Genomic DNA, 19,662 nt, shown 5'->3' with positions numbered 1-19,662 from the left:
CCCAAATAATATTTAAACAAACAGGTTTCAGTGTCTGAAGGTTTCAGTGCATTTCTTTACAGAACACTAAAAATGCCTGACAACATACAAATAAATCCCATCTATTAATCAATCTACCCACAATACTTTTTTGAATTCAAGTTGCAGCTATGTTGCAATACATTTCATTGTAAAATTTTAAAAATAGTACTGGCATCTATAAAAATTCACTTTATAAGTGTAGTAGAGGGCAACTAATTTGGTACACTCACATTATATAGTTCCAACTGCTGACTCACTGCTTCAATTAATGTCTTCATTGATTATAAATTTTGTCAAAAGAAATAATGAAACGAAACAATTTATAGCAAATAACAAGCAACAGACATCTGATTATCAACCATTGAAAACCATGATGAAACGAAATATGGAGATCTGCCCATGATCGTGCATTGGGAGAAAATGAGCTTGTGGGTCATTTTATCAGCGATGCACACATGATGTCAGCCGTCAAAACTTTCCTCCAGAGAACCCTTGCTGGTGCTGTGATGTGACGTGATGGGACGGTCAGCATGGATGCTGCCATTTGAAACGCATTGCAGAATGTTTTGATGGAAGGACACGGGACATGATGTGACTGCCAGCGTGAACTGGCCTTAAGTCTGAGCAGAAATATCTCATACATACTGGTTGTGATTTATTTACGATCTCATGTACGAAGTTGCACAGCAAGCAGCCATGCACTACCTTCTATCTGACTGTCACCAACAATTCAACTATATCAAAATACGGAATGTTGCTAATCAGCTTGAGCTTTTGACTGCAGGGCGACTTTACGTGGAGTTTCACTATTGCAGACATTTTGGAACTCATAATGGCCATGAATTTTTTTTATATATTATCAACTGCTTCTCAATATGGCAAATATGTGGCTTTTCGACAGTGTCACTGGTTAACAGCTGCAGGTTTTTGTCGACATGCAGCAGTGCACACAGCTAAAATAGTGCAAGACACCAGCAGCAAGTACATCGACTTATTGAAGAGATTCCCAGCAGTGATTAGACATCTGTGAGCACTGAAAGATAAGCCCGATGACATAGTACTTACAGACTGCAGAAGGCCCACCAGTCTCCTGCAGACCTCGCCACTTGGGACAGACTGAGTTGCGATAGCAAATGCACAATTTGACCGCATGATTTGTGAATGCCTGATGCAGCCATCGAGTAGCCCAAGGTCATCAACACTATACTTAGTGCTAAAAAAGAGTGGCGCATGGTAATCTTGTGGTGATTAGTGGACCCTGCCCACTAGAACTGTCACCGATCATTATTTTGGGACTATAATTATGCATTATGTGGCACAACTATATTCAGTGTTTTAGACTGCACAAAGTCATATATCCAGATTCTGTTGGCAGAAATGGATGTACAAAAGAAGCCTTTTGGCCTTTTTGAGACTCAGTTCATTATGTTTGGTCTACAAAATGCAGTGCAAACATGGCAAAAGTTCATCGACTCCATGCTTCAAGGACTAGATTTTTGCTTCGCTTATTCCAGTGACATTTTTGTCTTCTCTACCTCTTCAGAGCAACATCAACATGATATTACTGAAGTGTTCAGAATATTGGAATTGTATGGCGTCATTATAAATACCACTAAGTGTGTCTTTGGGCAGGCACAAGTTGATTTTATGGACCACAGGATCACGTCATCAGGCTCACAACTATTTCCAGAGAATATTGAAGCCATCCTGCAGTTGACCCAGCCAAAGACCTGCATTATTTTCTCCAGGTTCTCAGTTTCTATCACCAACATCTACTAATTCAGTGGCACTGCAAGCACTGTTAACAGTGGCACTCACCAGCCTGAAGAGCAATGGAAATTCATCAGTTTCATGGATGACTGAAATGATCTCAGCTCTTGAAGCAACCAAGTGAAGTATAGTGGAAGTGGAATTACTCGCACACCTAGAACCAGCTGCACTACTGACAGTAATAGTTAATGCGAGTCGGACAGAAATTGGCACAGCGTTGCAACAACTTCAGGATGGAGCATGTCAGCCATGAGCCTTCTTCTTGTACAAGCTGTCTCTATTTCAACAAAAATGGAGTGCCTATGACAGAGAGCTTTTAGCAATCTATGAATCCATTAAATGTTTCTGATCTCAACTGGAGACCATAGGATTTAGCATCTTTACAGCCCATAAGCCTCTCGCATACGCAATCTGACAAAATAACATGAACTATTTATCTCAGCAGCACAACTAATTGATCAACATTTCCCAGTCCAGCACAGATATAAAATACATTTCTGGAATAGACAATATAGTGGCCAACTGCTACCTTTACTTTTACCGTAACAGACAGAAACATAAAATACGATAACATGGACGCGCATGGTACATAGTAAAGTACAGCTACTCGATAACTCGATTGAGACGAGTCGACTGATGAAAGAAGTGAACGAATAGTGTGCAGGCTGACTGTTGGGGATGGCATCTTGTTTGGTGGAATTCACAGAACTCGCGCTGGCACAACAGTCAGAACGGGAGCTGCATGACCTACCTGAAGACTCTGAATCATCACTCAGACTTCAGATAGTAGAGATTTCCAGCTCCAGAGCCAAGTTGTACTGCAATGTGTACAGTGGCAAACCTCACCCTTTCCTACCCATACCGTGCAGGAGGTGTGCTTTCAATACTATACGTAATTCGTGCCACCCAGGAGTTTGTGTGACAACACAAGTAGACTCCAGTCATTTTGTGTTGCCAGGAGTCAAGAAAGACGGCCGAACTTGGCACAGGCATGTATTAAATGTCAATGCAGCAAAGTCAACAGACGTACAAGTGCCAGTGGACAGCTTTCCGGATACAACAGCTCAATTTGCACATGCTCGTACTGACATGATCGGCCCTTTTCCTCCACCATAAGACCAACGGTGTTTGTTAACAATGATAGACTGGAATGAGATTTTCACTCTGCAGCGGAGTGTGCACTGATATGAAACTTCCTGGCAGATTAAAACTGTGTGCCGGACCAAGACACGAACTTGGGACCTTTGCCTTTCGCAGGCAAGTGCTCTACCAACTGAGCTACCCAAGCACGACTCATGCCCCGTCCTCACAGCTTTACTTCTGCCAGTACCTCGTCTCCTACCCTCCAAACTTCACAGAAGCTCTCTTGCGAACCTGCCTCTGCAAGTTTGGAAGGTAGGAGACGAGGTACTGGCAGAAGTAAAGCTGTGAGGACGGGGCATGAGTCGTGCTTGGGTAGCTCAGTTGGTAGAGCACTTGCCTGCGAAAGGCAAAGGTCCCGAGTTCGGGTCTTGGTCCGGCACACAGTTTTAATCTGCCAGGAAGTTTCATTGATAGACTGCTTCATCTGCTGGCCGGAAGCCATACCAGTAGACAACATCTGGAGAGACTTTAGTTTTCGCCTGTGTTTCTAGTTGGGTGTCACACTTTGGCTGCCCTTCATATGTCATGAAGGATCGTGGACGCCAGTTTGATCCAATCTATTTGCACACCTGACTAAATTCTGTGGCACCGTGCATCAGAATGACGAGCTGTCACCCCTCAAAAAATGGGATGATAGGATGCTGACACCAGTCACTGAAAGCAGCCATGATGCAATTTGGACAACAGCGCTGCCAATGGTTTTGCTCAGTCTGAGAAACACAATCCAGATTTGGACACTTCAGCTGCCGAACTTGTGTACAGTGAAACATTACGTCCACTGGGGAGTTTGTGGGTCCACAGTCTTTACAGGTACCCAACTTGACATATGGTGATTTTATTTGTCAGTTGAGAGAAAACATCTTTCACATCTGGTAATGGCAACAGTCCAGGCAAGACCCTGGTGCTATTATGTACACCAAGACCTTCACAAGTGCACACACACAATACTATACTCTGACGGCGTCGAACACCCATTACAACCACCTTGCTCAGGATCAGTGGCGGATCCATGAGGGGGACGAGTGACGAGCGCGGTTGGCGCGTGGGGGGAGTGCGGGGGCGCTTAGGAGCGTGCAGGGCGGCGCGCGACGCGCACCCTGCTCCCCTTGCAGGGCTGGCAACATTGCCAGCCGCGCCGCCTCCGCCAGTCAGTCCGCACGCTATTCGTTCGTTTCTTTCGTCAGTCGACTCGAATGAATCGAGTTGTCGAGCAGCTGTACTGTCGAGTTGTCGGCATCATCGTATATTATACGTTTCTATCTGTTACGGTAAAAGTAAAGGTAGCTCCAGATATCTTTAGAGCCTGTCCTTGAGGTTTTTCTGTATCCGCCACTGCTCAGGACTGCATAAAGTGGTGCTTCATGAGACCGCACCATCGACGTTAATGGCAAAACTACTACTATCACACTGGACTGCGTGAAACCTGCATACCTCTTTCAAGAATAAATTCCATGGAGGACAACAAAGCACAGTCCCGCACCAGTTCCAACTGCTTCGTCAGGGCTGGTTCCGACAACCGCCGACGCGAAAAAGCCCCCTGATGCACATCATGATAGGGTCTACGAGTCCATTTCCCTGAAAGGTTGTTGGACAGTGCTCTACTTTCCTGGCGGGGGCTGATGTAGCAGACAGAAGTGACACTACAGTGCAGTGCAGTTAGTGTACTTTTCGCGGGATGTTTTGTAACGCTGTCAAAGTGCTTTACGCCAGCCGCCAGAGGCGTTGTATTCTATGACACTTTTGCGTAAGAATAGTTTCTTATTCCGTTGTTGTTATTTTAGGTACAGAGTTGCTTTTGACTTTTACATGTTGTAGATGTCGGGTCGATTCTATTTCCGTGTAAAACGCCTCGATTTAAAATTTTCATTTATCAACTCTCTGTTCATTTGAATAAAGCGTTACTGATTCTGAAGTGAAGAGTCTCTTTCGTTATATCGACGGTTAATAGTACGCACGCAATAATTTGTTCAGACGGCAACAGACGCGTTGCTACTCCGGCAAACATGAAAGCAACTTTCAGTGTTGCTAAATAGATATATATCTCCTGTTATATTTCCTCTGTAAGAGAATAGAATTATGTTATTTCAGTTTTGAGATTTTTTTTGCTTTAATGTACTTAAAATTTATTCTGTAGAGGTGGTTAACAGCATTGCTATACTAGAAAAATTTGTGCGTATATCTCTGGTCCTTACTGCGCAGTTTCTTTTTATATCCAGTGCCTGGTGAGACTATTTTTAGGTTTACGAATGACAGTTTTAGAAGAGTTTATTTCCTCTTGGTGGCTGGGACCACAATTGTTTCCGGCAGGACGTTTCTATGCTGCAGTGAATGCTTTTCAGAATATAGCAACGAGTTAAAATATGAGTGTCAGAGATCTAGTGTGACCTACGTAATCTTTGGATTTGGTTGAAATATTCGAAGCAGAACGATATGTTGCAGAGGAGGGTTGTAGCAGACGACATATGAAAGTGTTTTTGATACATCTAAACGAAACAAACATTCGAAAATGCCGGTTGAGTTCGGAACCGCGAAAACTGTTTTTATATTGGCAATAGTGGTGGGCTGTTTTGCAGTCTTATGGCCAAAATTATTTTATCCAATGTTGCAATCTTCCATCAGCAATCGAGCACCGCTTGATCAATCTCAAGGTAAGCGTATAAAAAACTTTTCATTGGGGCTTATTTTTATTTTCGTTGTAATGTGCAGAAGCCCCCATTAATGCCGATTCTACTACACGGTTGTAACGAAATAATGGCGTGGCAATTTGTTTAAACGTCTATAACTTCATAAGGTTCTGGTTGGTTTTGTTGCACTACAAGGTATTCGATCAGTGTATTTCTTAGAAGGCAGTTGATGCACTAAACTGGCTGTTTATTTAATTAACGATACGCAGATATTAAAATGCTTCCATATTTACTTTGTGCAATATTTATTAAAAGAACTGTAAAAATCTTCAGTGAAATATGTAATTGGTTGACGGCATGTCATGTACAGTGGAGACTGAACACTCTGTGAGAGATGTATGTGTTAAATTTGCGTTGCATCTGTCATATAATGGCCCGCAACTGTTTTTTCAGAATGATGTATAATTGGTGGTTTGGAGTAATACACAGCCCCTACATTAAAGATTTCCCCTGCAAAGCATCCACTTGTAGAATATCATGAACAGTTAAGGATGCCATCACACATTTTTGGGTGAACGGTTATGTATTACAGTACTTCATCTGCGGTGAAGAATCATTTCTTTTCATGAACAGTCGTTTTAAAAATGCCGAGAGAATTGGAAGACTGGAGTACTTTGTATATTTTCTGTGGAATTTTCTAAATGATTTGGCTGATGTATGAAATCTTTTGGGAAACCTTATTGCTCAGTTGACAAGACAATTTGTTTCATTAATAATGCTACTTGTTTCCACAACACTTACTTTACATTAGGCATAACCTTGTGTTTCGTGAAGACATGATATGCAGTTATATTTAGGATTGCAGACACAGTAATAATCGCCAAAAAAAAGGGGGGGTGGGCAAAATATTTAGTAGGCATGGTCTTGTTAAGCTTTTAGGGAAAGCAAATAGAAATGCTCAGCATGGAAAGAGACATGGAAGATAAATATCTTCTGCTAGTATGATCACTTTGTTGCATACTAGTGTCCAGAGAGAATAGAGCAAATGTGTTGTTTATTGTGTTGTTATGAAACATTGAACATTAGACCCAGTATGTAATATTCTCTACTTGCATGGTTTCTTTGTGTTTCATCTTCTGTCCTGTAGCTTCTTGGGGAGACCTCTCAGCAAATTCCTGATTATTAATTACAGCTCAAGATGTTGTTCTATCTTGACAAATTTATTTGCTGATTTTGTTTGTCTTTATGATAGTCATCCCTGTTCCGTATTTGATAATTGTGGATCTGACTATTAAAAGCTGAAACTTGATCATTTTTAATGAAGCAGATAGTTTCAAATATAAATATAGATGTTAAGGTCATGATTTATAGTTCCTTAAAGATGCCTCTATATGATGCTGTGTAAGCATCATCATTTATTAATCTTACACCTTTCTTTTCGAGCTTAAAAGACTGGTTTGTAAAAGAGATATTTCCCCAGAATACTATACCATATCTTGGTAGACTATGTATGTATGTATGTATGTATGTATGTATGTATGTGTAATAAGCTCTTAACACTGTTTCGGTATTGCAGCAATCTTTAAGCATTCTTAATATGCAACAGTACTTGCTTAATTTTTGTTAATCATTTCTACATTTTTTTTTCTACATTTTCCTACATATTTTTCCCATCTTAGATGCTCATCCACCCATAATCCTAAAACTTTTATGCGAGTCTTTTGCTGAATTTGGCTATTCGATAATGAGGCTTTTACCTTGGTCCTATTTTTGTTCCTTATATGGTTGAAGTTCATCCAATCAGTTTTCTTGTCATTGACAACCTAGACAGTTATCTTTAAACCATTTTTCTGCCACTTCTGCTGTTTTATCGATTTTTTTGGGCATCTCGCAATCATTCTTCCCGTTTATAATGAAGCTGGTATCATCAACAAATAATGTATCAGCTGTTGAAAAATGTTGTGGTAGGTCATTAATAAAAACCAAGACTAACGATAGTCTGAATACTGAGCAGCCCATAATTAACTTTTTTTTATTCAGAATGGTGCACATTTCCATCTTGAGAAATTTGCACTTTTTCTTTCCTATTAGTTAAATATGAGTTGAACTGCTCGTGGGAAATGCCATGGGCGCCATAATTATAGTTTTTACAGTAGTAGATTATGATTTATAAGAGCAAACATTTTGGAAAGCTCCAAAAACAATCCACAGATCAGTTCCTTCTTCTCAATAGCATTATAAAAATGTTTTAGGAAATTGAAGAGCTGTTTGTATAGATTTGCCTTTCCTGAAACTATTCAGTGGATTTACGAGAATCTTATTTTTGTTATCTGAGGCACATTTTATTTTCTTGTAGGGATTATGTATACTCCTTGTAATTTTGAAATTTTTTCTTTGTTAGCCTTTAATGCTGCTGGTTCAATAATCTCACCTAAATATTTGAATTTGTCAACTTGAGATAGTTTTTCTACTATGACAACCGAAGGTTGGTTTCTGAATCTGTTTGGTTTCTTTTTTATTTATTTATTTATTAATTTATTCTTTGCCCATGGACTCCAGCTGATAATTCAGCTGAGAGTATTGGGTGTGTCATACAATAAGCTATTAACATCATACTTGATTTCATTATATATAAATGAAACAAATGATTAAACAGAAATAGTCCATAATCATACAAAGGTATTACATGTTTCACATTATATGTACACACAAATCCAAACAACATACATGATAATTTTAAACGTACATTTCAGTAATGATATAACATATTAAACACCATCTTAGTATTCACTCAAACTGTATATACATTTCTCTGTGAGATATAGTTTCAAATAATTTTTAAACCTTTTTAGGTCTGTTTCTTTTTTAATGATTTTGGGGAGTTTATTAAAAAACCTTTTGCCTGCTTCTTCTGGGGCAGTCATAGTTTTAGATTTCTGTTTATCATGTAGTAATTTTCATTTCCTCTTGTACCGTGTTTGTGTATATCTTTATTTAGGAGGTGTTTATCACTTGACCTTACCACCATTATGCTTTGGTATATGTACAGTGAATATACTGTCATAATATTATAGTGTACAAAAGCTTGCCTACAGGTCTGTCTTGGTGGTATTTTTGCAATGCATCTCACTGCCCTTTTCTGAATTGTGAATATACTTTTTAGGTAGCCAGCTTGTGCACTTCCCCATACATGAACTGAATAAGACAAATGTGGGAAGACAAGTCCATAATACATTGATCTGAGGATTTTATCATCCACAGTCTTAGCTGTTTTATGCATGATGAAGATCTGTTTGTTTATCTTTTTACACAGTGCATCTATGTGCTCCCCCCATCCCAAATGTTCTATTATAGTTCCTAAAAAATTTGTGCTGGTTACTTCTTTAATAGTCTTTCCATTTACATTAACATTTATATTATAATTTTCACTATGCTTGGTCTGAAATACTACATTCATTGTTTTCGACTGATTCATAAACAGGTTGTTTTGTGTTAAATATTTATTTGCATTTTCGATAGTCAGGAGAGCTTCCTTCTCAAGCTCCTCCTTTGTGTCAGCTGTGCAAATGATTGTTGTGTCATCAGCATACATTATAAGTTTCTGATTTATATAGCTAGGGAAGTCATTTACGTAGAGTATAAATAGTATTGGCCCAAGCACAGACCCTTGAGGCACACCGTGTTTAACTGTTTGTAATTCTGATCTGTAGTTTGTTATATTTCCCCCACTAGTATGTCTGATTTCTGTGCATTGTTTCCTATTTGTAATGTATGATTTAAGTATGTCATAGCATTTTCCTCTAATTCCATACTGATATAATTTCATCATTAATTTTGAATGGTTCGCACAATCAAATGCCTTAGATAGGTCCATAAAAAATCCCACAAGTCTTTTGTTGCCTGTCAAGTAAATTAAGAATATGCTCAATTATATCTGTTGATGCTGTTTTTGTTGACTTCCCTTCTCTGAAACCATGTTGTGATGAATGCAGTATACTGTACTTTGTTATAAAACTTACAATTCTATTCTTATCATTTCATAGATTTTAGCAAATGTTGAGATCAATGATATTGGCCTGTAATATTCCTAGTTCATCCCTGTTCCCTTTCTTAAATATTGGCTTTACTTTACTTACTTTCAGTGAATCTGGAAATATACCTTCTTCTATCGCAGCATTCAGCATGTGTGTCAATGGTTTTAAAATACATTCTCTGCATTCCTTTACGAGATGTGATGTGACACCATCCAAGCCAGATGAATGTTTAATTTTAAGTTGTTTTATTAGGTTTGACACTTCTGCATCCGTTGTAGGTATGAAAACCATAGTATGATTTGTATGTGGGGGGGTTTAACAATTTATTTACTGCATTTGTTTTATTTTGACTTATTAATTCGTCTGCTACAGTAATATAATATCTGTTCCACACACTGTATCCAGTATGAAATTTGGAAGTGTCATTTTCTTTTTGTTACTACACTCCTGGAAATGGAAAAAAGAACACATTGACACCGGTGTGTCAGACCCACCATACTTGCTCCGGACACTGCGAGAGGGCTGTACAAGCAATGATCACACGCACGGCACAGCGGACACACCAGGAACCGCGGTGTTGGCCGTCGAATGGCGCTAGCTGCGCAGCATTTGTGCACCGCCGCCGTCAGTGTCAGCCAGTTTGCCGTGGCATACGGAGCTCCATCGCAGTCTTTAACACTGGTAGCATGCCGCGACAGCGTGGACGTGAACCGTATGTGCAGTTGACGGACTTTGAGCGAGGGCGTATAGTGGGCATGCGGGAGGCCGGGTGGACGTACCGCCGAATTGCTCAACATGTGGGGCGTGAGGTCTCCACAGTACATCGATGTTGTCGCCAGTGGTCGGCGGAAGGTGCACGTGCCCGTCGACCTGGGACCGGACCACAGCGACGCACGGATGCACGCCAAGACCGTAGGATCCTACGCAGTGCCGTAGGGGACCGCACCGCCACTTCCCAGCAAATTAGGGACACTGTTGCTCCTGGGGTATCGGCGAGGACCATTCGCAACCGTCTCCATGAAGCTGGGCTACGGTCCCGCACACCGTTAGGCCGTCTTCCGCTCACGCCCCAACATCGTGCAGCCCGCCTCCAGTGGTGTCGCGACAGGCGTGAATGGAGGGACGAATGGAGACGTGTCATCTTCAGCGATGAGAGTCGCTTCTGCCTTGGTGCCAATGATGGTCGTATGCGTGTTTGGCGCCGTGCAGGTGAGCGCCACAATCAGGACTGCATACGACCGAGGCACACAGGGCCAACACCCGGCATCATGGTGTGGGGAGCGATCTCCTACACTGGCCGTACACCACTGGTGATCGTCGAGGGGACACTGAATAGTGCACGGTACATCCAAACCGTCATCGAACCCATCGTTCTACCATTCCTAGACCGGCAAGGGAACTTGCTGTTCCAACAGGACAATGCACGTCCGCATGTATCCCGTGCCACCCAACGTGCTCTAGAAGGTGTAAGTCAACTACCCTGGCCAGCAAGATCTCCGGATCTGTCCCCCATTGAGCATGTTTGGGACTGGATGAAGCGTCGTCTCACGCGGTCTGCACGTCCAGCACGAACGCTGGTCCAACTGAGGCGCCAGGTGGAAATGGCATGGCAAGCCGTTCCACAGGACTACATCCAGCATCTCTACGATCGTCTCCATGGGAGAATAGCAGCCTGCATTGCTGCGAAAGGTGGATATACACTGTACTAGTGCCGACATTGTGCATGCTCTGTTGCCTGTGTCTATGTGCCTGTGGTTCTGTCAGTGTGATCATGTGATGTATCTGACCCCAGGAATGTGTCAATAAAGTTTCCCCTTCCTGGGACAATGAATTCACGGTGTTCTTATTTCAATTTCCAGGAGTGTATTTCATGTTTGGCTACTGACTGAATTACTTCTCATTTGTTATCAGAGAAGATTGTATTATCAGCAAATGCTATATATATATTCAGATCCTTGTCACCTTGGAACTTCGGTTTGTGTGTATTTCAGTGTGTTTCTTAATGTCAGATGCAACATTAAACACTTTTTCTTATTAGTTTCCCCATGTTCAGATTGCAGTTATTCCATAACTGTATATTCATATCGAGGCCATCACCAAGTGGATCTGAAAATTGTGCTGTTGTGAAGTAGCAGAATTTTCATATCCTCTTCGTAATGGCCTGGATGTTACAGAAGAGACATTGTGGGTTTGAAGTATTTACCATCATCTGGAGTGGCTTGTCAGATTTGTTATAGGTATTGATTTGTATCCATCACTATTTTTTTTTTTTTTTTTTTTTTTTCCTGGACTAGAATTTTCCTCATTATCCTGTATTTGTCATTCAATATGTTTTCATGTCCGATATTAAGGGTTCTTTCCCTTACACAGCTTTATAAATGATTACTTTGTTGTTATGTTTAACTTTCGTATGTGTTGACCTTTTTTGTTGGAGATGTTGCCTGTTCCCCTGTACACTCTTGAACTTCTGTGATGTCTGTGCTTCTTTTTCTAGTTCTTTTAGTTCAATGACCTTGCAGAAAAATTTGAAATATAGGCACCACAAAAAGTTGAGATTCCAACCCTCTGTTTCAACCGTTGATGTAAAGATGATGGAAACACCTTTTGTAAGTGTATACCATATGAAGACTATGACATCACTCATTACACCCATGAACAATGTAAATAGCACATGAAACATTTAACTCCAACAATAGAATGTAAGTAATGAGGGTAAATGTGTGAAGTATGGGGGTTTTGGGTAGGGACAAACTGAATATGCAACAATAAGAATAATGACACAAAAAAAGCCCTTGAAACTCTGAATATTGAGCATTACTGAATAACCATCGGTATCACAAAGTTCGTTTGACCACTATACCAGTAGCTCACATACAACTCAAAAACCTGGTACCGCAAATTTCACTTGACTGTTACAGTAGCTAAAACATAGCCCATTCTTACAAAAACAAATGATTCAAAGTATCAAATTGTTATCCAACCCTTCACTACCCTATCTAAAACAAAGTCCACAGAACAACAAAACAAAACTCACTCATACAACTAATATTAAAGATAACCTAAACTGAGTGATGGTAAACCTATGTCCAACCACAATCCAACGTAATCACCACCAGTAACAAGATAAGACCTGGAAACATGTATATGGGGAAAAAAGAAAAGTTTACTGTACTAATAATATTGCAATGTCTTCATAGGAGCAGAATCTTGACTTGGTGGGTATTATGAGTGGTATGAACATGTTAAAAAGGGAAGAGGAAGGAACTTGATGGACAGCAAACTCTATCAGACAGCAAGTCACCATTGCACCCCCAGAGTGTTAGTCTTTTCTTTCCCACAGATAAATTTGGCCAAAAGCCTTCAATTTTGATCTGTTGTGCCTTTCTTCCACATAAACCTGGAATAAATCATATGACATCCAATTTTGGATAAAGGTCTGTAGACTGTTCCATGCACTGTGGTCTTTCACTGTATGATTCAACGTTGTTCTTATTTGTTTTAGTCCATATAATATCAGGGCTGATTGGTATTTTTATTTTATTTCTTTTTAATTGTACATCATAATGTATTTTGGCCACAGCTATTCTCAGTATCACTTTAAAATCTGAATATGTAGTATCTTGTCAGGGTAATTTCCAAGAATGATTGCCTATCGAAGTCGCAGTGTCCAAACGATACATATCGAACATGCGATTGTAAATTGATCATGCAACTCTGGTGGCAGGCGTTGTGTGTATGTTTATGGTGGTCACTACAGCAGTGACAAAACGAGCATTAAATAATACTTGCAATTGCAAAGGAGGCAACTTACCTTCCTTGTCGTCGGTGTTGTCGTTGTGTTAAAGTCCATTACGGTGGTCTGGATGGATAATTTGGTAGAGTCAGAAACTCTTCTTACGAAATTTTACACACTTCGCCCCACCACAGCCTACACAGTCCCTTCTTCCCTCATCTGGTAGTACTCCATATTTGCAACAAAAAGTTAAACAATTTTCTACACTGGATAAATATGGAATTAGTTTTCCATGTGAGAGAATCCACCAAAGAAACATCAAGAACACCAGACATCCCACTCACTAACAACATACATCATTTGGCTTTTGCTAGCAGCTCACAAATAATTTGCAGAGGTATGTAATTTAGAGCAACTACGGGAACAACAGGAAACAAATAAAAATGACGATCACAAATAATTGCTCTCAACGTCCGCCGCTGGAGTCGCATGATCGATTTACGATCGCGTGTTCGATATGTGTCATTTGGACCACGCGACTTCGATAGGCGATTGTTCTTGGAAATTACCCTTGTCAGTAGCTACACACACTTTTACCATAGACTATGGTATTGTATTTTTGTGTTGCAACTGCTGACTGGACAACATTGCAATTGTAAAGACAGCTTCTTTTACCTTTTGTGGTATGTAATCAACATATGCTTACCATGGACACAAAGTTTGAGAAATTCAGTATATTTTGCTTCACTGATAGTTCCCCCAACATCAGGGAGCATATTGACATTGTAACCAGAACTGTGGGCAAGCAAAGTATCCTGTAGAATAAAGTAGCACAATTCACAACTAGAAAAATATGGTTGGGTAATTGGAGAACTAGAAACATTGAGCCAGGCTGATTGTAAACATAGGTACAATTATTCTGGAGAGTTAAGAGCATACAACTTTCTGGAGCCACAATGGTGCATGTTGCAGACTTGCTAAACCACCTGATACACCTGGAAATTGCAGACCTCAACATACAAAGCTTCTATCTACCTTCTCCATTACAGTGATCTGTGCCTTGGGACAATTGAGCTAGTAATTCAGTTCGTGATGATGGTTTTCTAATCCTTGACAGCTGTCAGTTGAAAGCTTAAATACTGTAATAACAAAAGCACAATGTTAGCAATTGCTGGGTGATTTATGGATGCAAGCGACTGTCAATTTACAGTCTGGGAATGCCAGACTTAGTGATTCAGGCTAATTTGAGACTTCAAAGTAAAGTGGTATGATGACATGGTTTATATATTACATAATAATCCACATTGTGGAAAATAATTGCCTCAGTTTGATCCTAACTGCAACTTTGTGTTAAGGGTCTACTTTTTTCTGCTAGTAGTATTGACTACCTCAACTTAATTAACCAAAGCTCTTAACAAATATCAATGGAGATCTTCAAGTTTAGGACCCAACATGGGGTTGCTCATGCTGGCGTGTAGTGAAACTGTATCTAGGCATAATGTGGTGTTTTGAACAGTTACTAATGATAAATGCCATCACTTCTACTTCATATATTTTCCTTTACAAACATTCCATGACACACTAAAATGTCGTGGCTTGAATAATCGAAATTAGAAAAAGTAGAAAAAAGTAACACAGGTGGTATTGAGTTATTACATTATCGATATTTTTATTTTAGTTGTATGATGAATATGGTAGGTTTAACAACTTCATATTTTATGTAAATTAAGTGTTCCTTCTTACAGAATTTTTGCAAGACAAACCCTGATATGCAGTTAGACAAAAAGAAATATTTAGGCTTATGTACATTGTAAAACATTTGTCTTGTAAGTTATTTAAAGTCATTATTCTTATTTTTTGAAATTTTCAGCTTGCTGCGATGTGATTTTTGAAACTGATATTAATGCCATAAAAATAATGATGGAGATGTGCGGCAACATTTTACACCACCACAGTGAATTAGATCCAAAGATTAATGCAGCTTTCTTACAAGGAAAATGGTCAAAAGAAATGGTCAATACTTGTAGGTCTGATGTCTTAGAAAAATGTGGTGTCGACATAACAGCCTTTTTAAATGAAAGGGTTAGACTTGGTCACAGTTACAAACAGATGTTGGATGGCATAAGATCATTCAATATATCAGTTTGCCTGAAAACAAATTTTGGTGTCCCGCCTTCTTTAATAGGGGCACCTAGAAGAATGAGGATACTCAGTGCACCACGTAAGCAGTAATTTCTTTGTGTCGTGTGTCTGATCTCAACAAACTAACAAGTAAAATATGGTGTTTAGTATAGTAGTAACTAACACCCGCCAGATACACGACGGACTGTGTGGTTGTTGTTGTTGTTGTTGTTGTTGTTGTGGTGGTGGTGGTGGTGGTGGTGGTGGTGGTGGTGGTGGTGGTCTTCAGTCCTGAGACTGGTTTGATGCATCTCTACATGCTACTCTATCCTGTGCAAGCTTCTTCATCTCCCAGTACCTACTGCAGCCTACATCCTTCTGAATCTGCGTAGTGTATTCATCTCTTGGTCTCCAAGATTTTTAGTCTCCACGCCACCCTCCAATTCTTCTAGTCAAGTTGTGCCACATCTCCTCTTCTCCCCAATCCTATTCGATACTGTCGCATTAGTTAAGTGATCTACCTATCTAATCTTCAGCATTCTTCTGTAGCACCACATTTTGAAAGCTTCTATTCTCTTCCTATCCAAACAATTTATTGTCCAAGTTTCACTTCCGTACATGGCTACACTCCATACAAATACTTTCAGAAAAAGACTTCCTGACACTTAAATCTATACTCGATGTTAACAAATTTCTCTTCTTCAGAAACGATTTCCTTGCCATTGCCAGTCTACATTTTATATCCCCTCTACTTCGACCATCATCAGTTATTTTACTCCCTAAATAGCAAAACTCCTTTACTACTTTAAGTGTCTCATTTCCTAATCTAATCCCCTCAGCATCACCCGATTTAATTTGACTACATTCCATTATCCTTGTTTTGCTTTTGTTGATGTTCATCTTAAATCCTCCTTTTTAGACACTGTCCATTCTGTTCAACTGCTCTTCAAAGTCCTTTGCTGTCTCTGACAGAATTACAGTGTCATTGGCAAACCTCAAAGTTTTTATTTCTTCTCCATGGATTTTAATTCCTACTCCCTTTCATGCCCCTCGACCCTTATAACTGCCATCTGGTTTCTGTACAAATTGTAAATAGCCCTTCACTCCCTGTATTTTACCCCTGCCACCTTCAAAAGTTGAAAGAGATTATTCCAGTCAACATTGTCAAACGCTTTCTCTAAGTCTGCAAAAGCTAGAAATGTAGGTTTGCCTTTCCTTAATCTATTTTCTAAGATAAGTCGTAGGGTCAGTATTGCCTTGCGTGTTCCAACATTTCTATGGAATCCAAATTGATCTTCCCCGAGGTCGGCTTCTACCAGTTTTTGCATTCGTCTGTAAAGAATTCGCATTAATATTTTGCAACCGTGACTTATGAAACTGATAGTTCAGTAATTTTCACATCTGTCTCAACACCTGCTTTCTTTGGGATTGGAATTATTATTTTCTTCTTGAAGTCTGAGGGTATTTTGCCTTTTCATGCTGTGTCATATCTCCCATTTCATCTTCATCTACATCCTCTTCCATTTCCATAATATTGTCCTCAAGGACATTGCCCTTGTATAGACCTTCTATATACTCCTTCCACCTTTCTGCTTTCCCTTCTTTGCTTAGAACTGGGTTTCCATCTGAGCTCTTGAAATTCATACAAGTGGTTCTCTTTTCTCCAAAGGTCTCTTTAATTTTCCTGTAGGCAGTATCTATCTTAACCCTCGTGAGATAAGCCTCTACATCCTTACATTCGTACTCCAGCCATCCCTGCTTAGTCATTTTGCACTTCCTGTCAATCTCATTTTTGAGATGTTTGTTTTCCTTTTTGGCTGCTTCATTTACTGCATTTTTATACTTTCTCCTTTCATCAATTAAATTCAATATTTCTTCTGTTACCCAAGGATTTCTACTAGCCCTCGTCTTTTTACCTACTTGATCCTCTGCTGCCTTCACTACTTCATCCCTCATAGCTACCCATTCTTCTTCTACTATATTTCTTTCCCTCATTCTTGTCAATTGTTCCCAGAAGCTCTGTACAACCTCTGGTTTAGTCAGTTTATCCAGGTCCCATCTCCATAAATTCCCACCTTTTTGCAGTTTCTTCAGTTTTAATCTACAGTTCATAACCACAGTTCATAACCAATAGATTGTGGTCAGAGTCCACATCTGCCCTTGGAAATGTCTTACAATTTAAAACCTGGTTCCTAAATCTCTGTCGTACCATTATATAAATCTATCTGATGCCTTCTAGTATCTCCAGGCTTCTTCCATGTATACAACCTTCTTTTATGATTCTTGAACCAAGTGTTAGCTATGATTAAGTTATACTCTGTGCAAAATTCTATCAGGCGGCTTCCTCTTTCATTTCTTAGCCCCAATCCATATTCACCTACTACATTTCCTTCTCTTCCTTTTCCTACTATCGAATTCCAGTCACCCATGACTATTAAATTTTCGTCTCCCTTCACTATCTGAATATTTTTTTTTTATATCATCATACATTTCATCAATTTCTTCGTCATCTGCAGAGCTAGTTGGCATATAAACTTGTACTACTGTAGTAGGCATTGGCTTCATGTCTATCTTGGCCACAATAACGCGTTCACTATGCTGTTTGTAGTAACTTACCCCCACTCCTATTTTTTTATTCATTATTAAACGTACTCCTGCCTTACCCCTATTTGATTTTGTATTTGTAACCCTGTATTCACCTGACCAAAAGTCTTGTTCCTCTTGCCACCGAACTTCACTAATTGCCACTATATCTAACTTTAACCTATGCATTTCCCTTTTTAAGCTGGGTTAAGGATAGCCAATACATGGCTCAGTTTCATTATTGTTTCCTCTGAAATACCTTATGAAGTTGACAGGCTCCTTGAGCTGTTATTGTGGTATAAACATGTGCATTTGTTATGGTGTTATGTCTACTTAACACAACAGTGAATGTAGCATTATGCACTGAGTTTTCATTGTTACCTCCTAAGAATCTGTACATAATGGGGTCATAGGTGAATTGTGTGTGGAAATCTTTAATATATTAAAAAGAACCCTGTTTAAAATGTTGCTTAGTGAATACTGTTTATGCAGTCAGATATGGGTGATATTGTTTTCATGATACTGCCACAGTAGTGTTGACAGTGTGCCATGTATTTCATGTGTCTAATACTTGATGATATAATTGACTGACTTAAATTTTACTGACCATTAATGTTTGTGCTACTTCAGATTGGAAGAAAATCCACTGTACTGCTTAAATGGTTATGTTCCTTTCAAGTACTAGGCTCACTTGAGAGGGATAGGACCCCAAACAGGCCAACTTGGAGCAGGGGAGGCACCATAGGACATTTTAGTTTCCCCTGTCTATACTTTTAGAAATAAATTCATAAAACTTTGTCAGAATGGCCATGAAGAAGGGTGCAAGATTCGCACTCATAGCAGTGGAAGTTCAAAAACATAACATTTTTTTTTTTTTTTTTTTTTACGTGTGAGGTTTCATCTTTTTTTCACTTACTGTTGGCTGCATTTGTTGCTGTAGGTACATTTTCTCATAAATAAGAGATTGTTTAGTGAATTTTGCTCAGCATACAACCAATACTTACTACATGTGTATGAAACTCTAGAACTTATGTAAGTTATGAAAAATTGAATGAGCTGTTACATTTTAAACTTCATGTTTAGAAAAACCTCTAATTTTACAGCTAATTCTCAATTTTTACCACAATTTTTAATAGATTTGCAAAATTCTATAGATTCATACACCTGCAAGTATGGTTTGTATGCTGTGCAAAATTCATTGAAGAATCTCCGTATTTACGAAGAAAAGTGTACCTATAGCAGCAAGTGCAGGCAATAGTAAGTGGAAAAAAGATGAAATTTCACATGTAAAAAAAAAAAAAAAAAAAAAATTGTTGCAATGTTTTAGAACTTCCACTGCTATGAGAGGGTATCCTGAATCCTTTCTGGCTATGCTGACATGGTTGTTTTATGAATTTATTTGTGAAAGTATAGACAGTGGAAATTAAAATGTCCTGTGGTCCCTCTCCTGCTCCAAAGTCGGCCAGTTTGATGCCCCTCCCTTTCCCCCTTCCTCCTTAACTCCATCTTTTGGTGTTTTTTTAATGCCTCATAAGCAAACAATCTAGGTAAAAGCAACCACATTTGAATTTAACAATGTAGTCCATCAAAACTAGTGACCCAGTGCTGGAAGAGTGCTTTGTGGCATGATATT

General features: G+C 39.4%; 1 protein-coding gene across 8 annotated transcripts in view; it reads left to right on the top strand.

Annotated features, from left to right (window-relative positions):
• Nucleotides 1–5,169: 5,169 nt before the first annotated feature.
• The window catches only part of LOC126262309 (FK506-binding protein 5), a 202,809-nt gene continuing 188,316 nt past the window's right edge, over nucleotides 5,170–19,662 (top strand). For 3 of the 8 annotated variants that reach the window (XM_049958854.1, XM_049958857.1, XM_049958853.1), the window contains exons 1-2: nucleotides 5,171–5,582; nucleotides 15,196–15,546. In XM_049958854.1, coding sequence (XP_049814811.1) covers nucleotides 5,441–5,582; nucleotides 15,196–15,546 — 493 coding nt within the window. In that variant the 5' untranslated portion in view covers nucleotides 5,171–5,440. Of the gene's footprint in view, nucleotides 5,583–15,195; nucleotides 15,547–19,662 lie in introns of all 8 variants that reach the window. The other 5 variants (XM_049958859.1, XM_049958855.1, XM_049958860.1 and 2 more) reach the window with 3 other exon arrangements.

This window comes from Schistocerca nitens, chromosome 6, assembly GCF_023898315.1.
Source record: "Schistocerca nitens isolate TAMUIC-IGC-003100 chromosome 6, iqSchNite1.1, whole genome shotgun sequence".
Lineage (NCBI taxonomy): Eukaryota > Metazoa > Arthropoda > Insecta > Orthoptera > Acrididae > Schistocerca > Schistocerca nitens.
This window is presented reverse-complemented; position numbering and strand designations above follow the sequence as displayed.